Below are 24,944 nucleotides of genomic sequence, written 5' to 3' on the forward strand. Positions count from 1 at the left end.
GTGTCGTCCTCGTTAGCCGCGTCTTCCGCTCGACTTCCTGTGTTCCTAAGCTCCTGCACACTTAGACACAAGGGTTAAACAAACGTAGGACCTAACTTAGCTTGTTTGATCACATCAAAATACCTTGGGGTTCCAACACCCAAGGCTTCCTCCTTCAAACTTTGGAGGTTCAATCAAGCCGGTCATCTTCTTGTAGTTGCTCTTCTCGGCGGTTAGTCCGGTGAAGTAGGAACCTTGCTCTGATACCACTTGTTGGGTGATCGGTGGTTGGCTAGAAGGGGGGTTGGATAGACGGCACCCCCAAATCCTTGCTTCCTACACTTGTTAGATTGCGCAGCGGAAATACAAACAACAAACAAGCTAAAGACTAAAATTAAGAAAGGAAATGCAAACCGCTAACACGTTCATTTAACGTGGTTCGAAGATTAGGGTTATTATTCCACGGTGTGTCCTTGAGGTGGATGATCCTGATTCGTCGTTGGATTAGCCCCCGGCAAACTCCGGGTATCTCAAGTAGCTCCTTGTGGGTGGAGAAACCTCACCACAACACTCACAAACACTCGAGAACAAGTAGACTACTAATTAGGGTTTACCACCACTAATTTCGTCGAGGATAACAAAGCTCCCAAGCCTTGGTTATATAGGTTGCGGGCTGAAAACCTTGCTTACCAGTCGACTGCCCTCTATGGAAATTCGACCGTTACATCCCAACGACTCGATACTAGTCGACTGCTAAAACCAGCAGTCGACTGCTCCACACTGACCGAGCGAACAGAAACATTTTGCTCGCTCCTAGTCGTCTGCACGGTCGACTACACCAGTCGATTGCTACAGTAATGCTACAATACTGCTACAGTAACGCTACAGTACTGCTGCAGTAAATTCTAAAACTAGGATTTTACTCCCGCCCAAGTGTAAAGGCATTTTGTCTTATATATAGCTCTCAACATATCACCGGCTGACCGTAGGCCGAGAGAGCACCCACGTACTCATATATGCTCGACCGAGTTGTAAATCCCACCCGAGCGTAAAGGCATTTTGCCTTATATATAGCTCTCAGCATATCACCGATCGACCACAGGCCGAGCGAGCGCCCTCACGCTCATATATGTTCGACCGGCCTGCAAAGCCCATCCGAGTATAAAATGATTTAGTCTTATATATAACTCTCAGCATATAACCGATCGACCGCAAGCCGAGCGAGCGCCCACGTGCTCATATATGTTCGACAGGGCTGCAAAGCCCGCCCGAGCATAAAGGTATTTAAGCTTATATATAACTCTCAGCATATAACCGGTCGACCGCAGGCCGAGCGAGCGCCCACGTGCTTATATATACTCGGTCGGGCAAAGCCCGCCCCAACATAAATGTATTTAGCCTTATATATAACTCTCAGCATATAACCGGTCGACCGCAGACCGAGCGAGCACCCACGTGCTTATATATGCTCAACAAGGCATAGCCCGCCTGAGCATAAAAGACAGATTCAACATGAAGCGTTCTTAACAGTATATACAACCGCTGTAAATGATCGGCCAAGACACATTCAATAGAAGATAGTCTGAACAGTATATACGGCCGGCTTAAACGACCGATCGAGACACATTCAATAGAAGATAGTCTGAATAGTATACACGACCGACCGAGACATATTTAGCAGAAAATATTCTCAACAGTATATACGGTCGGCTTGAATGATCGACCGAGACATATTTAACAGGAGGTATTCTTAACAGTATATACAGCTGGCTTGAATGATCGGTCGAGACATGCTTAACAGAATATTTGGCGGGAAACATCTTCTAGAAGCTTCTTCAATTATAATGGCGTGCCCCCATTATAAATACAAGTCATAAACGACAAAATGGGTACATCTGGGGGTACAAAAAAGATTCCTTAAAGGATTATTGTACAAAGAATAGAAGATAACTTCATCTCCTAACAAACTCTAATGAACTGGGGACTACTTCACGACTACGGAGGTCACGTGAGGTAGTATAAAAAGGGGAATCCTCTCCGTTGGTAAGATACGCAAGTTCTAGCATCTAAACTCTGTTTCACTTCAGTTACGGTTCTTTTTCTTCTTCTTCCACTTGTGAGAGGAACTGACTTGAGCGTCGGATGGTCTAGCTAGGGATATCTACCCCGGTCTTAGGTCACTAATGCTTTGTTGGCTCGTCTCACTGTGCGTAGGAGCGTTGAGGAGTTTTTTCGGAGTTTGTCTTCATCGAAGGTCATCGTCATTCATCGAAGCTAGTGCTCATCTTCACAGATTTCAGACAGGATCAAATTTGGCGCCATCTGTGGGAAGTATTTACCTGAATCTGAGACTACGAAGATGGAGGAAGTTGGTAAACCCAACACCATCACTATCTCACAAGATGATCTGGAGTTGCTTATCAACGCCAGAGTATAAAAGATACTGCAACAACAACAACAGCAACAAGTCAATACTGGTGGTACGTTACCTGTAGTGCAACCTCCGGCGATGTCGGTAACCTCTCATTACAGAGAGAGGGATATCAAGGGAGGGGATCCGATTCATTTGTTCTCTGCTCCTCTCTCTCCAACTCGACGACCGAAAGCTTATTTCCAAACAACTCTTGAGCGTCGGAGGGCTTAGCCAGGGATCCCCACCCCGGTCTTAGGTCACTAACGCTTTGTTGGCTCGTCTCACTATGCGCAGGAATGTTAAGGAGTTTCTTCGGATCTTCGGAGTTCATCTTCATCGGAGGTCATCGTCATTCATCGAAGCCGGTGCTCATCTTCGCAGATTTCAAACATGATCATTTAGTATTCAATGTAATTCCTATTCATGCAATTTATGATTGACTCATTATTAATTTGAGTTGGTTTACAAAATCAAGTGATAACTACGTTTCCACTTATCATTTGTACAGTCCAATCAAATCAATATTCATCAATACTATTATATACAACCCAACAAATGAACTAATCATCATTCTATCATGATTTCTTTAATTAAATGAACTAATCATTTGATAAAATGAACTAATCATTTTTCATGTATCATGTAGAGTATCATTCATATAAACATGTCGCATATTGTTAACATATAACAAACAGACATGAACTAAATGGACTAATACTGTTCATACATAAAGATAGTAATAATAACAGAACTCTTACAAACTAGATAGGCCAACACCACTCCCACTAGGACAGACACTAGTGTACTGGCCAACATAATCCCCTTCAACCTGGACTCATTTGAGACAATCTCGGATAGACCAACTTCAAGATTTTTAATTTGATCTATCATCGAAACTTCTTCAGAATCCTCTTAGATTTTTCAGGATCCTTCTCCGGATCTGTCTCAAATTCTTCAAGATCTTCCTCTAGGAACTCATGGTGAAGTAGCTCCACACACAACTATGCATATAGGTTCTCCCTTTGGAGAGCCTTGATAATGGGTATTTTTGTGTATTATTTTGGATCTTATACTTAGCATTTTATACCTTCTCGCATACTTAATATTGTGTTTATATCATGATTTGCGAATAGAGATTCATTTTGGACTTAATTGTAAATTTCCTGCAATTATAGAATTTAATTTCATATTTTATGTGATTTTGTAGGAAATTCAAAGAGCCATGGATTAGGGTCGAACTGGATCAAATTTGGCTTGATTTGGAGGCTAAATGAGGAAGATCAAGCTGAATTAAGGTGGACCATTGATCAAGATCTAGTGAGATCCTGCCCCTTCAGTCGGATCAAGTGATCCATCTCTTCATCCTCATTTAAATTAATCTGGACCGTCCATAAAGATCATCCTCATCCAAGTTCAATTCATCTCCAATTTGAATCAAAGAAGAATCCAATCAAACCCAATCCAAAAGCTTCAAATCAAACCCAATCACAAAGCCAAAGCCCAAACTGAAGCCCAATTTCATAACTCAATTTCCTTTTTCTTATTGGATCCGGATCTAAGCCCTAATGGACCCAAACCCGAAACCCGAAACTTACCTTTTCTCCTCATCCGCACGGCACAGAAGGGAGCTCTTCTCGGCGATTTTCTGCAGCGGCTAGGGCTTGCGGCGATAGCTTCTCCACACCACCTCCTTCTTCTCCGTTCTTCTCTCCGGCCGGCGGCCTCTCTTCCTCTCTTTCTCGCCGTCGGCCGGCCATCTACAGCCATACTTCTTCTCAGATTCCAGAGGCGAGCGGCAGCAACAACTCGGCAAGGAACGACGAGCTTTGGCAGCGATTTCCGACCCAATCCACCTCGCCGGAGGGGTTCTCCGGTGTGATCTCCACCGTCCAGCTTCTTCCTGGCAGCTCCACTGCTTGGGGTTCAGGCGGCAGAGCAAGGAGCAGCTGGCGGCGGTTCGTTCCAGTTCATAGCAGTCCACATTCATTTCCAGCCATCTTCCAGCGGAGGGATTCTTCGGTGGAAGATCCGTTCACCATCTTCGTTGTCGCAGTAGCAGCATTCCAGCAGATTGTGCGCTGTCCATCGGTTTTGGGGGTTCCGAGCCGGGTCTTTTGTGTGACGGCGAAGGATAGTCTTTGGTATCGGTAGAAGAAGTGTGAATGTTGTTGGATTAGTTTAGTTTTCTTAATTTAATTCTGCATTATGTTAATTTACTTATGTTGAAGTTTATTTCATTGAATATTTGTATTGAACTAGATTTCCATGTTTAAATTGCACTTACTATGCTTGATTAGTTTCACGCACACAACGTGTTCGATGAAATGCTTCAACCAAAAGTTAGGTTCAATTTAATACATTTTAGTTTATTGAATTCTTGCTTTGTCTTGTACTTTCAATTTTGTTAGGTTTTAGCTTTGATTTAATGCAATTAGGTTAGATTAGTTTAGACTTTCATTACATGCTTTAGGTTTCATTACATTCTTAGTTTCATTAATGTTTTGTTTCATGTTATTTCCATTGATGGATATTCTTGTATCGTAGTGTGACAATGCGATGTAGGAAAATCGTCAATGGTTAGATAGAGATTTCTTTACTTGCAATGTCTTTTATTCATTAGCGTTAGTTTCATTACTTGTATTGTCTTTCATTATTTAGGTTAGATTTTATTTGATGCTTCGCTATTTCATTCCTTAGTTTAATCGTGTTGATGATTAATCCATAGTGTAGTGTGACAATGCATTGTGGATTAATTATTCGCACTTAGTTAGATTTCATTCCGCATTAGAGTAATTTCCTACTTGTCTTGCTTTTTATTTGTTAAATTTAGAATCAAAAACCCAAACCCCATTTTAATATTGAAAATCCCAAAAATAGAAATAACATACGATCCTAGATTACCATCCTATCGTTACTTTCGTTGGCGGACGACCCGAGTCATTCCTATGCTACATTAGTGTAGGAGGGGTTTGGTATTCATCATTTGATGCCCAATTCGCGACAAAATTGGGCCACTATCAAGCCTCCATATCTGGTGTGCCCACCTTAGGATTCTCTAACAGTGAACGAATCAACGTCCAGATCCTGTAATTATCTAGGATTGAAAACTCTTCTTATTCGAGTTTCCAGGACTAGTAATCATCCGTGTCATTTTTAAATTGAAATTAAATAAGTTAGTACAAAACCAACTAATCAGTACAAAACCGGCTTAATTTAATTTATATAGGCATGGAAGCAACATTATTAATCAAGAAAAATAAATCTTCTTGATTTTCAGGAGTCTAAATTGATTGATCCATTTGATCGGTTGATTGGGAATCTAGATCCTGAGCTCTGTCCAATGTCCTCATTAGAGCTAATCTAACTGGACTAGGATTTCTTACTTATGTTCTGTTAATCTAAGCTCATTTAAGTCAATCTCAGACTTATTAATCAAACTCAGGTCCCTTTGATCAAACCAATGTTTATTTGATTAAGTCTGACATATTAGAACAAATCTAATTAGTTTAGTTAAACCAACTAATGGTTTGAACTAAATCAAGGTCAAATTGGGCCAAAATTGTCTGATTAAACCAACATGATCGGTCTGATTCAGTGAACCAGATCTAGTTTAAGTCCGACCAAAAAGTTTAAACTCATCCCAATTAATTGAGGCAATTAATAATCCCAATTATAATTAATTCCACATGCATCAATTAATTGAAACGTAAGTTTGATAACACAAACTTAATTTAACATGCAATAATCCGACAATTTCTCAAACAGTAAGGTTGACGAACAAAATTACTATTTGACCTTTATTTTTTCGCTATGCCACACGCCACCTCTACACAACCATGGCAAACGTGGTTGTCAGCCACAAAGGTCAATCATCGACCTACAACGGTGGTCGTTGATCCTTTCTGATGCTAGATACTGGTCGCCCTTGGCCCGACGACGTCGTCGTTGCCTGTTCAACGCGTCCTAGCCAATGGCGCATCGTTGGCTAAACGGGAATCCTTCGCCAGATCCTGAATGTCATCGCCGGCATACCTTACAACCGGCGTCTTCTGTCCAACGCCGAAGAACGCCCGCTTCTTCCACCGAAGCCACGCCCATGAGCATGTCGACGCCATTTATGTCGCCCCATGCAGTGGCGTGGTTGCCGACTACGACAATCAACTGCCGATTTTCTAGCACCATTTCTAGCGCTAGCAGGCCAAGAACACCTATGACTATCCTCCCGACTTGGTCGACGATGTTTACGACCATTTCTATGTGACAACCACGTGGTCGGTAGCAGTCGTCGGTTCTTTTTGACATGGTTGGTAGCACGTAACACAGCCGTCGGCGCACAATCCAATCGTTGGTTTTCGCAGAGATCATTTCCAAGCCATTTGCTAACTTGGCAGGAAATTTCCGACACGAAGTTGTGATTTCTAGGCAAAGTAATACAGATTATTTTCATGCTTTTGCAACTTATGCTTTGATACCATTATTGATAGTTCTAAGCATAAAAAATACAAAAATATGAAATCTGTAAAAGCTCACAGTGATCTCCCACAGATTTACGATCAGCGCCAGCAAGACTTGCTGACGGAAGAATGATCACAGAATCGGAAAGCTCCTCATGGTTCACAAACCAAATCCCTCTGACGAGATTGGACAAATCAATCTTGAATATTCTTCTTTGCCCACTTACAAGCTTGTTCACATGGACGAACCTTGCACAGAGACCTTTCGATATGGAACGAACCCTTTCTCGAACCTCGCACACAGCAAGACTCCTCTTCCTTTCTCTCTTGTACACCAATTGCCTTGGACGCCTTTTTTATAGAGGAAGATGATTATTCATCGTCCTCTACCTCTCTTAGGCTCTGTTTACTTGGGAGAGTGGAAAGTAAAATTAAGGAAAAGTTTCTACGGTGGAAAAGTTTCCACCGTTTACTTCATTAAAATTTTCCGAAGGAAAAGTAACGCAATCCATCAGCGGATAATTTTGGAGCCAAAATCGATCACCTCAAAATCGGACGGAAAGCAGCGGATGGAAAAAAAAATGACGCATGTATCCCTTTTGCATTCACAAAATTACACCATATACCAAAAAAAATGACGCATGTAGCCTTTTTAACTCACAAAATTATACTATGTACCAAAAAAATGACGCATGCACCCTTTTTTATTTACAAAATTACATCATAAGTATTCACCTTCCTCTATCAAGGTAAACAAGTGTGCAAAGGAAAAGATTTCTTCACCCTTTCTTTTCTCTTCCTCCAAAGATAACTTTCTATCGTTGATTCCTTTCCTTTCCTCATCCACACTCTAGAGTAAACATAGCATTAATGGAGGAATGACAAAGGATTGAAAGGTGAAGGGAAAAAGACACCCTTTCACTTACTTAACACCAACACCTTCACTCAACTGTCTAATTGTCAGAGGACTATCTTTTATCTGACCGGCCATGAAGCGAGGTCAGCCGAGATGATGGCTTAGGTGTTTTAATATTTATTTCTTATTTTATCCAACTGGTCTCAATACTCGTTCGACCAACTACGCCCAATTATGGACTCGAACTTTTACCTCCACGTTATCCAGACTTTCTTACTTTGACCTCTCTTCTTTAATGGCCTCTTTCAGCAGCACTGTATCAATTAGTATAACTGGGAAAGAACGCACCTGAAATAAAATAACAGTAAACATCTTTTATTGTTATAATCCATTATTCATATAAGAGTTAACTGATGATACAGTATGTATATCTGTATTTGATTTATTCGATTTTAATGGTAAATTTATATCGATTTGATTTATAAATAATAGTAATAATTATTAATTAATTAAAAGTTCCATCAGTTTGATTCGGTTGCGTCGATGATTTCGACAGGGTAGCAGTCGATGCAGCCCTCCCATGGAGAATCCGGCGAGGGCTTGACATGCCGGAGCGCCTGCCAGACGGCGCTGTTGCACTTGAAGCCGCTGCCGAAGGCGATCTGCCAGAGGCGGTGGCCCTTGCGCATCCGGCCCTTCGCCTCTGTGTAGGAGAGCTCGTACCATATGGAGCTGGAGGAGGTGTTGCCGAAGCGGTGGAGCGTCATCCGGGAAGCCTCGACGTCGGCGGGGCGGAGCTGGAGGTTCTTCTCCAGCTCGTCGATGACGGCGCGGCCGCCGGCGTGGATACAGAAGTGGTCGAATGCGAGCTTGAAGTCCGGGATGTAAGGCTTCGCCTTCGCAGCGAATAGTTTCTTGGCGAGGAGGGTGGCGAAGAAGAGGAGCTGCTCGCTGACGGGGAGGACGAGGGGACCGAGGGTGGTGATGTTGACCTTGAGCGCCTCGCCGGCGATGGCCATGAGGTACTTGGACAGCGAGACGCCGACGATGCCGGCCTCGTCCTGCTGCTGGTACACGCCGCGGAAGGCCTTGTCGTCGGCGCCGTGGTGGGTGCGGACGACGTGCAAGAGCTTGTACTTGGCGCGCCGGCGATCGGCGGAGCGGTTGGAGAGCAGCACCGCGGCGGCGCCGACGCGGAAGAGGCAGTTGGGGATCAGCATGGACTTGCGGTTGCCCCAGTACCAGTTCCGGGTGAGGTTCTCGGTGCTGACCACCACCGCGTAGGTGGCGCGGTGGACCTGGAGGAGGTCGCGGGCGAGGTCAACGGCGATGACGCCAGCGCTGCAGCCCATTCCGGCGAGGTTGAAGCTCCTGACGTTGCCGCGGAGCTTGTAGTGGTTGACGATCATGGCGGAGAGGGACGGGGTCGGGCTGAAAAGGCCGCAGTTGACGACGAGAAGCCCGATGTCCCTGGGCTTCACGCCGGTGTTCCGGAAAAGCGAATCGAGAGCGCCGAACATGGCCTGCTCGGCCTCGTCGCGGGCGGCGGACATGGAGGGCCGAGGCGGCGAGTAGTGAAGCGCGATGGGCAAGCAAGTATCTTGCCCGAGGCCGGAGCGCTCCAGGATCCGCCGCTGGAACTCGACTGCCCACTCGTCGAACCTCCCGCAGAGCTGCGCCTGCTGCACGAACCACCGGAACGGCGCCTTCAGCTCCGGCGGAGGTCGGTAGCAGGCGTAGTCGACGAGGTAGACCGGACGGGGGCGGGTCGTGACGTAGACGGCGGTGCAGAAGACGAGGAACGCGGAGCACGCCAACCAGCTCACGATGGTGGCAATCGTCGTGAGCTGGAGGTTGTACTTGAGGTGGAGCCAGAGGTGGCGGAGCTCGTCGAGGTCGGTCCGCGCCGCCTCCAGCAGGATCGCCGCCATCAGCGGGACCAGCAACAGGGTAAGGAAGTGGTTGACCAAGTAATGGTACCCTAATTTCACATACTTGAGATTGACGCTCTGCGAGAAATCCGGCAGCCGCCAACTCTGCCCACGCCGCCGCCAACTCTGCCCACGCCGCCGCTCCGTCTCCATCCTCGTTCCTTACGCCAAGATCTAATACCAGAAATAATAAAAAGAGACGGTGCAAAAGGGCGATTTTGTTCCCTAGCTACTCGATCTCCGGGGGAAGAAAGCTTCCTTTTTTAAATCGGGAATGCGAATCGATGATCGACGGCGGAAAGGAATGGTCGCAGAAGATCCAATCCGAAGCTCAAGGGAAGCTTAAATAGGAAAAAAAATACAGTGAAAAAAAATTTGGGGGTAACGGGAAGGAACCCCCGCCACGCAGGCAAGGGGCGCGTTGGTTCTTAGGGCTGGAGGGGAACATACGCCGGCACGGTCCGCGTGGGGCGGGGCACGCTAAGCGACGCGCGTCCATGGCGGTGGGATGGTGGTAGGTGTTTTCCGGGGCGAGCGGAGCAGAAGCTCCGTCCCCGCTCTGCTCGCAGCGATGGGCACAAGGCTGCGGAGACGCTCCGCCTCCGCTGCGAAAGTCAGAACGATTCATGGAGACTCCGCCGGGCCGCCGGCCGCCGTGGCGTTTGCGGAGTCGCTCCTTGTTAATCACCAGCTGTTTGCATGAATTCAGAAAAATGATATGCTCAGGACAAAAATTCAAAGGAAAAGTTTACACATAAAGTGATGGGGCCCACAAAAAATGAAATGATAGGTCATGACTTTATGTGTCTATCCTTGAGCTTTTCCTTAAGTTTTTTCCTTGTACATATCATTGCTCATGAATTCAAGCAGTTATTCCTTTGAGCAATGATATGCTCAAGGAAAAAAATTCAAATAAAATCTCAAGGATAGACACATAAAGTCATGGCCCACCATTTCACTTTTTATAGGTCCCATTATTTTATGTGTCTATCCTTAAAATTTTCCTTAAGTTTTTTTCCTTGTACATATCATTTTTCTATTCGTTTAGATACAATATTTTGTTTGTTTAGAATTAATTGTTTTAAATGCGCTCATATAATATAATATTTATTAAAGGAGAAATTAAAATATAAAATATTTTTATTCTTAATATTCATTTGTTTCTTTTTAAAAAAATCAGCAGTCAGAAATTGTTTTATAATTATAAACTAAATTACTTTATTTGGACTTTCCTTATTTTTTTTATTATAAAAAATACTAAAACTTTAGTTTGGTGATGATTCAATCTTTTTCGACACGATGACGAACAACAACTTTTAAGGGTCTACAGTAATCTCTTTAACCTTGTTAGAATTGAAAGCTCATAGGTTACATATAACTAACCTAAAAAATGTGTCAACTAGACTCGATTGAAGTTTAACTATATTAGTCCTTCAAATTTGTATGAACTAGTCTATAAAAAGTGTCACTAAACTTCCAAAATTTTATAGTTAAAATAGTTGGTGAAATGATGAATAATGATAATTTAAATATTAAAATTTATTCATTGCATTAAGTCACTTTTTGCATTTTTATTTATATTATTTTTGCTATCATACAAATTTTCTATAATATATTAAAAATAAATTATAATATGAGTTCACTCTATAAGTTGAACATCAGTAAGCTTGAGTAGGCTTAAGCTTATTTATAAGCCTTGTCGATGAGTTCTATCCCAATAAGCTATACTTGCAATTGTAGGAATAAATTAGAAAACTCACTTAGATATATCAAAACAAAGAATGCGTACGAAACAACATATGAGAAGAAATTTGTCGATGGAATAAATCTTTGAACAACATTCCGGTTTGGGTTCATAGGGGCACAGCGAGCTAGAACAAGAAAAAGGACCCAAAACAACATTAACAAACACTAACCATCACTGAAGTCTCTTCATGAGTTTCTCCACCATGATCTTTTGCTGCGCAGCACTCAAAAACTCTGAATTCATGATTGCATTCGATACCAGAATGACTGTCGATGGGGAGGCAGCGTTCACCTGGGGTTCGCCAACAATTGTCGATAAATAAAGGGAACGAACAACTCAAAAACCGAGAGTTCAAAACATGAAAAATGGTGAGGGTGTAGTACCCAGACACGGCCGTTTAAACCAATGGCAATTTCATAAGACAAACTCTTCCCGAGAGACTCAAGAATTGGGCAGGGCGGAGAACTTAGCAACCTGAGAAGGGAGAAAGATAATATACAAACTGTAAATGACTGACACCGCTTGTAACCAAGAAATGTAGGTTTGGGTTCCCTCACATGCGTGCTAAGCCAGTCGAGGTTTCGAACATGTAGCCATCTTTCAGGGGACCAAACTCGGCAGCTTTCCCTGTCTCTGTTTACGGACACCAGAGGGTTGAACATACAAGCAATAGAGTACAACAAATCAGTGGTTCGCAATCCAAGATGACGGTGGCATACAAGTATCGAAGTAAAAGAGAGTACCATCCATGCAAGAAAGTTCAGGATTCATGGTGTTGTTAGCTTTGACTACTCTGACATACAGTAGAGTACCAATCTGCACCAATACCTCAAACTCTTTTAGCCAAGCATGAATTTTCAACATACAGCATGAACTGGAAGCATTAACAGTTAGCATTAAAATATTGAAAAAAATATTTATATTGACACCTAAAGTATTTGTCATTTGCAATGAAATATAACTGTTTAAGTTTACAATTTATAAATTACAAGCAATTAAATGGGGCACCATAGTATTTTACGTCTCAAAAAGAAAAATTAAAAAATAGAAAATTATTAAATATTAAATTAAAATATTAAAATAAATAAAAAATGAATAAAAATATTGATGCATAAAATAAATACAAAAGATTTAACTCCTTCCCCTATAAATAAACTTGCAACAACAACCCCATTGATAATTCCATCAATTATAATTCTATCAAAAAACTGAGTTAGTTTGGTTAATCCCCTTATACCAAGGTAAAAACTCTAGTATAAAAGATATCTATATAACTACAATTGTAGGACCAATTGTATATTCTATTTTTTATTTTGTCCAGCAAAATTCTTTTAGGACCTCCTTTTATAAATGAATTAATGAATTCCAAATTCTGGAATATGGTTTAACCCAAATTGATATAAGTGGAGGTTTTGTGTTACTATAGACAGCATATGTCATGTGCGAACATATTCGGTTGCTATGCAGGCCCTTTCAAAATCCACCTAGACCACACATACAGCTGGGGCTCTGAAAAACCATACCACTGATTGTACGACTTGAAATGAGAGAGGAAAAAAGATCGAGAATCAGAAATTTCATCTAGAAAGAGTTTATATTAAAATCACTATTAACTATATTGACATTGATGCTCGGAATTAAAATTAACATGCAAGAACAAAATTGAAGGGTTATGTACCTCAAACTTGGGTATGTTTCTTCGAGTTCCACCCTCAAATGCAAGAACAGGAAGCAAACCCAACATAGGAGCTTTTATGTCAACCAAAAAGTTCTGAAAAATGATCACACTGCTAAAGAATTGAACTACCGCATAACCAAACACATTATTTGATAGCATAATTTATAAGTTCGAGAACGAGAAAAATGCTTGGCTGATGCCTCTTATTCATCAAATAAAAGGCTCTGTAAGTCTTTGCCTCTCATATGTTGAGAGAAAATTTGAAATTGCAAAGAAAAATTTTTGTTGGCGAGACATGAATCAACTTCATCGAGGAAGAGAATTTTAACCACAAAGTAACTTTATGGTCATACGGACAAAGTATATCAAATATTCAGTGAGTTATTTGAAATGTTCCATCAGTGAGATAGCTATTGATTATTTAGAGTATTCATCAGAATCTAGAACGAAAAGATTTTTAGCATTACCACACAAAAAGCCTATGAGTTCTGCTTATGGAAAAAAGTGCAAATTTTGCATTATACTTACATCAAATTTAGAATCCACCACAATGCCAAGAACTGTATCCTCCACGCAAGGCACATACTGTAACAGTAGACTACAATATTTAGGCAAGTTCAACAGAGAACAACAAAAGGTAAGTTCAAAACTCATTCACAACATAAATACATATGGGCAATTGGTGCATTAATTGCAAATAATAAATCTACAAATGCAATACATCTCTTGCATAAAATTAGAACAACTTCTTTAGAAGACTAGCATCCATTTATCTTTTTTATAAAAGGGTAAGAAACAGAGTTACACATCCTTATCCGTCGGAGACTCTGTTAAAACACATTGACTTATTACCCCCAGGTTAGAAAATCTAGACAAAAAAAAAAATCTACTCACCCTTTTGTGAGAACTTTCGACCCAATATTTGTTGGGCTTTGAAATTCTCAACTTCCCAGCCTTCATGACCGATATTGCATCACCATCCTGTATGTCAGATTAAAAAAACGAGTAAAAATACAAAATTCAAAATTGCAAAGAAAAATAATAGCACCTGACGCAGCCCTGCCCCCAATTTGATGGTCTGATTAGCCATTCCGGTAAGATCCAAAACATGGTCGCCTGGAACCTGAGAACCTGGTATTAGCAATAGGTGGGCTACAAAGAAAGAGAAAGGTAAATGCAAGGAGAATCTAATGAAAAACATACGACGACTCTATCAACAAAGCTCATTGATGCAGAATCTGAAGGCATTGAATTCATCTGGCTGAAGGTTACTTGGGGTTATAGTGATGACGAGAGAGAAGAACAAGGCAAGAAGCACTTTAGTAAGTGATGGTGTGTTGACCTTGTCGTCAAAGTGGTAGCTCAATTAGGGCAAGTTCACTTGGATCGAAGCAAATGCCTATAAATGAGAAAGAAACCACCATAAATAAAGAAATACATCTTTTATCAAAAAAAAAAAAAAAAAGTAGTGTTTGTTGCCTGCACTTGTAAAGGGGGAAAAAATGATTTACGATGGCATTAGAACACTTTCCTTGAAGAGATAAGTTGGCTGATATATCTTGGAATGATAGATAAATTAACGAATAAACTATTTTATTCTTATTGTTTACAACGAATGAAATAAAAATAAATGAATTTGAGAAAATACTCAAAAGTGAGTACATTAATCAAAGGCACACGTAATTCAATCAAGGAGAGAAGATACAAAGTAATTAGATGGAAACTTCAAATTTCCCAAGACTAAAGCAAGCAAGAAAGTGTAAACCCAATTGTGGCGATCAACCTGGATTCGGGTGAGAGGGGATCGCACAAGGAAACTTAGAAATTCACGATCAATAATCAAGCACAAGTATAGCCCCACTTGCTGGTACTCGATAGAGTTGAGTTCTGCAAATCAGCATATCCACATGAAAGATGCACCAATAGGAAAAGAAATCACAAAAACAGTAGATGAGTTCCGCACGTAAGATCCGTATTCGAAAGAAATAAGAAGGAGGTAGAGGGTCACCGACTCGCCTGTGATTCTCTTCGCTGGAGAAGAGAAGAGAGGGACAGCGGGCCAGAAGCTGGCAGAACCAGAAGACGCGGATTCAGAATCCTGGAGCCAGTGCAGATCTGCGGTGAGGAGGACGGTAGGGAAAGCCGATTCGTATGGCGTCGAAAGTGGTAGCGTCCGGAGAAGGACAAGGGATGGGGAGCAACTTGCAGGGACCTCGCGGCAAAAGAGAAAACTGGCGGCGGCGGCGGAAGAGGAGCGGCAGCGTCTCGTACGCTACTGACGAGGCGGATGAAGGGAGTAAATGAGCGGCAGCGGCGAGGGCAACGATCAAGGGTTTTACGAGAAAGGTTTTCCGTTCTATTTCTCCAAACAGGTTGGGTATACTTTAATATCCGTTTCGATAAGCTACTAGCCACGCGTCGAGATTGGATACTTTAATGTCCATTGCACAATTGCACCGAGTGGACGGATTCGAGTTTTACAACATAAACCTTTTTTTGAAAAATAAATAAAAAAATAAAAAAATACCTATCTTTAAAAGAAATTTTATTTTTTAAAAAAATATCAAAATTATTATAACTATTTTAATTAAAATAATTAGAATATTAAAATTACATTTAAAATATTATTATATCAAAACCCCTCTTAACATAATCAAAAACTATTAGTTAAAATTAATCGAAATTACATGTTAAATAAACTTTTGTGCCCAATACACAATGCACAATACGTTGGTAAATAGTAGTTAGATCATTTTCTCACCATTTAATTATTACCTTGGTTTATACGTAAGATTTTAAGTTAAAGATATCCTTCTTACTTATCCTGCAAAGGTCTTATATGATTTTGATTATTCCTGATAAAATTACTATTCACCTGTTAGTTACTAAGAAAAGGACCGAGGAAAAAAACTAAAAAAAGATAGACAGAGTATCTTTGTTACTAAACTCAGTTTATCATTAAAAACAAGCATAGATTTTATTTAGCGAAGAATTTACAAGGAATTACAACTAGAAAACTGAGATAGTTACATATTTGTACATAAAGATAACTTACAAAGAAAACTTACAAACACACTTGAGCACATACCACTATTAAATATTATGCTTCTTCTTAAAAGTTACGTTGGAAAAGTACAGTAAATAGTAATAGTAAACCGTAAAGTAAATAGTAGAAAGGAAAGTGTAGTAGTAGTGAATTGCAGCAGTAAAGTAAATAACAACAGTAATGTAATGATGTTGTAAATTTTTACTTTTTTTTATACTAACTCTGCTTTATATTCTTGTTTGTTTTCAGGGAGCCTTACCTATTCAGGATCACACCGTTTAACCATTGCCCCGGCTTATGCCTAAGATTTTGAGTTAAAGATGCCCCTTTTACTTAGCTCGCACAAGTCTTATATAATTTTGGTTATTCCTGATACAATTACTGTTCACCTGTTGGTTACTAAGATAAAGACTGAGGAAAAGAACCAAGAAAAGATAGACAAAATATCTTTGTTAATAAACTCAGTTTATCATAAAAACAAGCATAAATCTTATGTAACGGAGAATTTTACAGGGAATTATAACCAGAAAATTGAGATAGTTACATATTTGTACATAAAGATAACTTACAAAGATAACTTACAAACAGACTTGAGCACACTAGAAGAACACCGAGGGAATTTGGATAATAGCGATGATAGTGGGAGAAGTGGATACCCCAAAAGGAGAGGTTTGAGGGCCTTTTATAGGCAGAGAAGAGAGTGTTTACTTAGAGAAGAAGGAAAGCAGGGAGAGAAGAGAAGAGAGGGGTCGGGAAAGAGAAGGCTTGGTGAAGGACAGGTGGAAAGCATCAAGAGATGGGAAAAAGGAGGGTCTGGCAAAAGGAGGCTTAGTGAGGGACAGATGGCTACATTTTAGTTGGGTGGACATACTGTTGGAGGAATGGAAAAAAACGTCATGGATGACATTTTTAGTAGATGTTGCTATGGTGTTGTGTGAATGGAAAAGGACGTCATAGATGACATTTCATGGGCAATGTTGTCATTAAGTCTCCATTATGTTATCTAGGTTATTGTCACTTGTAAGATCCAAAGAGAGAGTTTGTGAGCTTCCGGCTAAGTCTGACTGCATACTTCTGTGGAGTGTTATTCTGTATGCTCTAGCAGAGAGGACAGAGCTGGCTAGTTGCTTCTAGCAATATCTTTCAGTTTTTCTTTGATAATGTTGAAGCAAAGTTGTGTGTTGTGTTTTAAAGGAGAAAGGAAAGAATCTAATACCCATATCTTTTGGTCAGTAGATTTTTTCAGTATAAGTTTCTCCTACTAGGAAGTAATTGTCTGGATCTGTCAAACTGTCTCAATCCCAATTAGTTTCTTGTACTGATGCTCTCCAGTGCTTTAGTTGATCTCCAATAGTAAGAGGAGCTTCCCAATTAAGCTCTGCATCAGAAGGATAATCTTCAAGTTCCGTCTGAATACCTCCAACTTCATTGATATCAAACTTAACCAGATGTTTAGCTGGTTTAATATTAAGGTCAAGCCATTCAGGTGGAGAGCTGTCAAAAGTGCATACGACAAACGTTTCTTCTTCTTCTAGGGCCAGAGAAATAATAGTACCAAGCTTTTTAGGAAAATCTTTGACAGAATCTGAATCATGTATCCAAACTTTGTAAAGCAGCTCATAGTCCATTAGAAGAAAAGGAGTAATAAGTCTTCCTTTGTAAGAGGTTGTTTTATACTTTTCATAGTCCAAGTTGACTTTACACAAGGAATATAACAACTAGCATGGACATCCGTATTTAGTAGAGTCTTCACGAGTTGGGTCAATTTTCTGACATTTGAGTTTTGAGCCAAATTCTGCTTCATAGACAATATTTATCCCAGGAGGGGGATTTTTATGGAAGGCCTTTAAGGCTTCACATAATTCAATAAAGGTTTGTAATATAGACTGTTCTGCTAAGTTTCAAATGTAAGAATTGATGTCCTCAGGTATAGTATTGGGTAGACTCAATATATGAGCTGTGGATGCTCTTTGAGCGAAGGTTGTAGCAGCTTATTCTTTTAATTTGGCCAGTGTTAAATAGTTAGGCCATTGTGGCTTCTTGTCTATTAATGCTGTAGAAGAGGAAGGAGACCCATGAGTTTCTTTAGTAATTTGTGCATATGTAGGAGTCTCTTTAGTTTGTGAGCTAGTTGGGTTTGTCATCATGGTTGTTGTTTTTAATAAAGTGCTAATAAAAAAATTAGCACAAAGTTGGGTTTTGGCAGCATTAAAAGCCTCTTCAAGTGAATAGTACCCTTTAAAGAAACGATGTTCTAGACCTTATATGGTCATATTTGTTTCTTCTCAAGTAGCATATACCTCAACTTGTGGTCTAGAGAAGACTATATAACAAGAGAATTTCTTGCCTGCTGGCTTTTGTATGGTTGTTAGAAAATAGTTTGTTAATGTTGGTTTCTACTCAGAAAATCTAGGGGTTCCACTGTACAAAAATTTTGTACAAAGGTCTGAACCTTTTCCTAGCTACCATGTGTTCTTTTAAATTAAATTTTGGATCACCTGCGGAACTTAACACGTTTGATCCAAAACTTAATCAATTTGTTCTTTTAGGTTTTGACTTGGATCTCCTGCGGAACTTAACACGTTCGACCCAAGTCACCTTAAGTTATTAATTCCATTAAATATTAATTTCCATAATTGGTTCCCAGTACTGACGTGGCGAGGCACATGGCCTTCTTGGATATCGGAGCAACCACTACCGACTAGACAAAACCTTTTATGGAAAGCTAATATTTAATTTCCTAAAATAACTTTAGGTTAACCGAAAAGAACAATCAAATCACAAGGAAAAGAAAAAACAAAAGAACACTATATCGAAAACAAATTCGAAACTCTAGAATCGTATGCCTCTTGTATTTAGTATTATTTCCAAAAATAACTAGTATGATGCGGAAAGAAAAAATACTAGTTATACCTTTTAGAAAAACCTCTTGATCTTCTACAGTATTCCTCTTCTAACCTCGGACGTTGTGTGGGCAACGATCTTCCGAGATGAGAACCACCAAGTACCTTCTTCTTCCTTGCAAGTTTCGGCCATCAAAACTTCTTCTAGGACGAAGAGGTTCGGCCACCACCACCATGCTCCAAGGGATGCTAGAAACAAAGCTTTCTTTCTCTCCTTCTTCTTCTTCTTCTCTAAACTTGATCCGGCCACCATATGAGTCTCCACAAGAAGGATGAGGTTCGGTCATCAAAGAGAAGAAAGGAGGAGAGGATGGCCGGCCACACCAAGGAAGAAAAAGAGAGAGGGAAAATAATAGAGTTCTTAGCCATGAAGGCACCTCTACCCTCTCTTTTATAATCCTTGGTCTTGGCAAATAAGGAAATTTAAATAAAAATTTCCTTAATTCTTTTGCCATTGATAAGGAAAATTTATTTAATTAAAAATAATTTTTTTCTCATCAAAAATGTGGCCGGCCACTTTAAACCAAGCAAAGGAAATTTAATTCAATCAAGAATTAAAACTTTCCTAATTTGTTTCCGGAAATTTTATAAAAAATTTCTCTAATAATTTTTCCCTTCATGATGGTCAATAAAAAGGAAATTTTATAAATTAAAATATTTCTTTTAAACATGTGGATAAAAGAAAGTTATCTTTAAAATTAAAATCTCTTCCAATCTACAAATAAGGAAAGATATCTAATCTTTTCTTAATCTTTGTAGAAGCTTTATAAAAGAGATATTTAATTTTTAAACTCTCTTTTAAATCATGAACATGATTAAAAGGAAAGTTTTTACCAAAATTAAAATCAACCTTTTAATCTACAAATAAGGAAAGAGATTTAACTCTTCTCTTAATCTTTTGTAGAATCTTATAAAAGGAAAGATTTAAATTTTTAAACTCTCTTTTAAATCATGTTATCCACATAAGAAAAATTTAAAAAATAAAATTCATTTTTATTTTAATAGGGCCGACCACCTAAGCTTGAGTTCAAGCTAGGGCCGGCCACATGAATTCACCCATGAACCAAAACATGGTCGACCCTAGCTTGGTCTCCAAGCTAGCTTGGCCGACCCCCTATAGGATGGGTAAGAAGGTGGGTATGCGGTGGGTATAAATCTCTATATACTAGAGGCTACGATAGAGACCGAGAGGAGGAATTGGTTTTTGTCTCCCGATAAAATTAAGCATCCCGTGCTCGCCCCGAACATACAACTTAATTTTATCAATAATAATTCATTCCACTAGAGAACTATTATTGAACTACCGCACCAATCCCAAATTATATTTTGGGCTCCTTCTTATCATGAGTGTGTTAGTCTCCCTGTGTTTAAGATAACAAATGTCCACTAATTAAGTAAGTTACTAACAACTCACTTAATTAATATCTAGCTCCAAGAGTAGTACCACTCAACTTCATCATCATGTCGGACTAAGTCCACCTGCAGGGTTTAACATGACAATCCTTATGAGCTCCTCTTGGGGACATTCTCAACCTAGATTACTAGGACACAGTTTCCTTCTATAATCAACAACACACACTATAAGTGATATCATTTCCCAACTTATCGGGCTTATTGATTCATCGAACTAAATCTCACCCATTGATAAATTAAAGAAATAAATATCAAATATATGTGCTTGTTATTATATTAGGATTAAGAGCACACACTTCCATAATAACTGAGGTCTTTGTTCCTTCATAAAGTCAGTATAAAAGGAACGACCTCAAATGGTCCTACTCAATACACTCTAAGTGTACTAGTGTAATTATATAGTTAAGATAAACTAATACCTAATTACACTACGACCTTCCAATGGTTTGTTCCTTTCCATCTTGGTCGTGAGCTACTGTTTATAATTTATAAGGAACCAATAACATGATCTTCTGTGTGTGACACCACACACCATGTTATCTACAATATAAATTAATTGAGCAACTATATTTATCATAAATGTAGACATTTGACCAATGTGATTCTTATTTCTAGATAAATATTTATACCAAAAGCTAGGCTTTTAGTATACACTCTAACAGTTAAAGCATTTATAATTGTTATCTTATGTCCAGAGCTACCAAGAATGATTGGAATGTGTCAAATGTTATCAATCAGACAGTGTTGTATGTGATATAATTTGTCTTTGAATATAGAGCGGAACTGATCTTCCTGTTGTGTGAACTGTTGTAATTCTTGAGTTTCAAATCTTAAGGTTTCAGTAGCAAATGATGTTCATACCTTCCTTGGTCTATCCTTTACCTGAAAAAAAATAGTAAAGTAAATGAGATAAAATATCAGCTAAAAATTGTTAATTCCCTTTATATGTTCCCAGTGAATGCGTAAACCTTTATTAATAATGGTATCTATAAATTTTGACAATCTCTTAGTACTTAATCATTTTCTTAATCTTTTAGTTTGTTGATTATACTTGACTATAGCTTCACAGTCTGTTCTAATAGTAATTTCTTGTTTATTGCAAATGAATAGTCGGAAGGCTTCTAGATAATAAATAACTGCTAATATTTCAAAATCTAGTGAAGTTAAATGTCCTTTTTCTTGAAATTTCCCAGAGGCATACCTACATAAGGTTTCTGCAGGTTTAGGATCATATTTGGAAGTTTTTCTAAATAGAATGTCTCCCCATTCTATTTCACATCCATCTGTTTCAATAACGAAGTAGTCAGAATCAAGTGAGAGTGTTAACATGGGAATTGTTTTTACTAACTATTTAATTTGTTGTACAAGTATTATATCTTGTTGATTAAAATGTTTTTTTCGATTAAGGAGGTCTTATTGTATAAGGGGTAGTTAATTTTTCCTATATCTCTTAAATAAGGTCTTGCATAATTTATGAGTCCTAAAAAAGTTTTTAGAGTTTTAGTATCTTCCATTTTATCTGGAAAAGCAAAGATTTTAGCAGAGATATGAGGTTGAAGTGCTATTTGTCCTTGACCTATCTCGGCTCCTAGGAAAATCAATATGAGTAGTTGCTATTGTCATTTTCTTTCGAGAAATAATTAGACCATGTTCTCAAATAGGTCAAAAACAATATGAAGATGAGCATAATGTTCTTGTTTAGTTTTAGAGAAAACTAGAATATCATCTATATATACACAAATGAAGAAAGAAACATCTCAAAAAATGTCATCCATTTTCCTTTGGAATATTTGAGGGGCTACCTTAAGGCCAAAAGGCATAACAAGCCACTCAAAATATCCCTCAGGGCAGAAAAAGGTTGTTCATTCAATGGACTCAGGATGCATTTTGACTTGCCAAAATCCTGATTTCATGTCAATTTTATAGTACCATTTTGAGTTTTGGATTTTATTTAAGAGTTGGTCTTTGTCAGGGATTTTATAACCATCTTCTTGACAATTATCATTAAGTCTTTTGTAGCCAAATACCATTCTATATTGGCCACATTTTTGTTCTAATCCTTTATTAACTATGAAAGCTGGACTTCGGTGCTAAGATGTGTACCTTTGAATGACTCCTAGGGTACGTTTGGTTCAAGTTATCATGTATAACCTTAGTTATGGTCAGGTAATCACATAACCAAGGTTATGAGGAATAAAACATAATCAAATGTTGTTTGGTTCAATCTAGGTAATGCAACAAAAACATGTTTGTTTGAAGGTTTTAATGAATAACCTAGTTTAGTATTTTACTAGATTACCCTTAGTCACAAAACCAACTATACATAATAATAATAATAATAATAATAATAATAATAATAATAATATTATTATTATTATTATTATTATTATTTAAACTCTATTATATTTTACTATATTTTCATGTTTATATATATATATATATATATATATATATATATATATATATATATATTATTTTTTTATGTTTTTAAATTTTTATTTTTTTAAAGTTTTTTTTTATTTTTTATTTTTTAGGTTTTTTTAATTTTTTAGGGTTTTTACATTTTTCCATTTTTTAATTTTTTTAATGTTTTTTTAACATTTTTTATTATTTTTTATGTTTTTTCTATTTTTTTTCTATTTTTTTATTTTTTAATGTTTTTTCTATTTTTATTTTTTTAATGTTTTTTCTATTTTTTTATTTTTTTAAAGTTTTTTTACCATTTTTTATTTTTATTTATTTTTTTAATGATTTTTTAATTTTTTTTAAATTTTTTTACTTTTTTAAATTTTATTTTTTATATTTTTCATTTTTTTTTCTTTACATTTTACTTTTTCCACATTTTTCTTTTATTTTGGGTAAAATAAATTCGATAACCCCGGAATAAAGAAAAACTTCAGTTTTCCGAGGTTTTCCGATTCCTGGTTGCATTACCCTTTTCCTGACGTGTCGGGCATGAAACATTACTCGGGAATCATCAATTACTTAAACCAAACAGGGTTTTTGTTGATAACCTTGGATGGATAACCAAGATTATCAAGAATAACTCCCAACCAAACGCACCCATAAAGTTAAGAGTTGATTAATGTGTATTTTACATTTTTCAGTTTCCCAATTTATATATTTTAAGTCTTGAGCATTAATTGTAAGGTCTGGATTAATTATTGATAGTTTACAGTAGACTTTAGCTCGGTCCCAATATTTAGTAGGATTGTCTCCAATAATTTCTAGTTTTTCTAATCTAGAAATAAGGGAGTCTAAATCGAGTTTATAGGTATTTATTATTTGAAGTAACTGTTGTGGGAGTATAAGATCAGGTGGGATCCAGGTGTCATCAGTTATAGGGTTTGACCAACCAAGTGAGGCTAGTTTTCCTGATCTTGTTGGTCAGAAAAAACTATGGCACAGGTTTGGCTATTAGGTTGTGGTTGGTTACTGACTGTCTACATGCATTTTTAGGAGAACATTGACAAGATGATGTGTTGTCAGAAGGTATGATTTCTATGTGGGGTTTGGTGGTTAAGGGATGAACAATGGAGGGATAGTCTGATACTATTGGAGATATAATGGGTGAGGAAAAGAAAAGAGCATAATCCTTGGTTAGAAGAAAAGCTCTATCTGGTGCTACAAGAAAATTTAAGCCTAAGATTAAGATGTAATAACGGTTTAATCCATAGTTTAGAGAGTGGGAGTGGTGTGCTATATTTACCACAGTTGTCATAAAACCTCATATGGGTGTTAGTGACAAATTGTGTGCAAGCTAATTGTTGGCCATCAAATTGTGTACTTAGTAATGGTTGTGATGCGATTTTTATAAAAGTTTTTGGCAAGACTGAAAGAAATGAATTTTCATCTATGGTGGAGTTGGTGACTCCACTATCTAGAAAGATATGTAGTGTAAACTCATGGCCATGGATATTTACCAGCCATTTGACTCTAATGTCTAGAGTTTTTCCTGTATTACAGGTTCTAGAGGCTTTTATAAAGACCAGATCTCTATCTATCATATCTATTGATGTAAGTTGTAAATCTTTGCCTTTATCAAGAGTAGCCTGAGAAGAAAGTGGAGGAAGGTTTACTTGAATTTGTTTATCTAGGGTCTCTAGTTCTGTTTCCAATTTTTTAATACAAGTTTCTAATACAGAGCCTCTTGTTTCTAATAAAAAATTTCGAGTACCTCCCTTAGAGAGTTGGCTTATGGGTATTGTGATAGAGAACAGTTGTTGAAGACAAAGATTACAAGCTTGTTTCTTACATAACTTACATGTCCCTCTTTTATCTAAAGATGGATAATAACTACAAAAGAAATAAGAAATGTTATCAGTTTTTATTTTGAGTATCCACTCAAGTGGACAATTAAATTCTTCTGTAGTCTTAGTACTGAGTTGTTAAACATTATATTTGTATCTAGAAATTCATCCCATAATTCTTCTAGATTGTCTAGCATATCGTAGGGTATGTAATTTTGGCTTTCAGGATGTAGGTTATACTGCTGGTATGAAGGTTGCAAGAAGGAGTTTACAA

General features: G+C 38.3%; 2 protein-coding genes across 9 annotated transcripts; both read right to left on the reverse strand.

Moving 5' to 3' along the window:
• Positions 1–8,096: 8,096 nt before the first annotated feature.
• On the reverse strand, positions 8,097–10,394 carry LOC122005855 (3-ketoacyl-CoA synthase 4-like). Its single transcript, XM_042561086.1, has one exon. It carries the CDS (start codon positions 9,784–9,786, stop codon positions 8,224–8,226), a length of 1,563 nt encoding a protein of 520 aa, XP_042417020.1. The 5' UTR covers positions 9,787–10,394; the 3' UTR covers positions 8,097–8,223.
• A 973-nt stretch (positions 10,395–11,367) lies between these two features.
• Positions 11,368–15,437, reverse strand: LOC122005859 (putative exosome complex component rrp40). Of its 8 annotated transcripts, none has more exons than XM_042561097.1 (12): positions 15,071–15,437; positions 14,842–14,945; positions 14,401–14,457; positions 14,262–14,319; positions 14,107–14,174; positions 13,953–14,039; positions 13,587–13,643; positions 13,059–13,151; positions 12,124–12,196; positions 11,938–12,013; positions 11,764–11,854; positions 11,368–11,671 (listed from the first exon to the last, which is right to left on the reverse strand). In XM_042561097.1, exons 5-12 carry the CDS (start codon positions 14,146–14,148, stop codon positions 11,552–11,554), a joined length of 639 nt encoding a protein of 212 aa, XP_042417031.1. In that variant the 5' UTR covers positions 14,149–14,174; positions 14,262–14,319; positions 14,401–14,457; positions 14,842–14,945; positions 15,071–15,437; the 3' UTR covers positions 11,368–11,551. The 8 variants fall into 8 exon arrangements, with proteins under 8 accessions (XP_042417031.1, XP_042417029.1, XP_042417026.1 ...); XM_042561095.1 differs by having other exon boundaries at positions 14,107–14,181; XM_042561092.1 differs by lacking the exon at positions 14,842–14,945 and having other exon boundaries at positions 14,107–14,181; positions 15,075–15,437.
• Positions 15,438–24,944: the final 9,507 nt, after the last annotated feature.

This window comes from Zingiber officinale, chromosome 7B (assembly GCF_018446385.1).
Source record: "Zingiber officinale cultivar Zhangliang chromosome 7B, Zo_v1.1, whole genome shotgun sequence".
Lineage (NCBI taxonomy): Eukaryota > Viridiplantae > Streptophyta > Magnoliopsida > Zingiberales > Zingiberaceae > Zingiber > Zingiber officinale.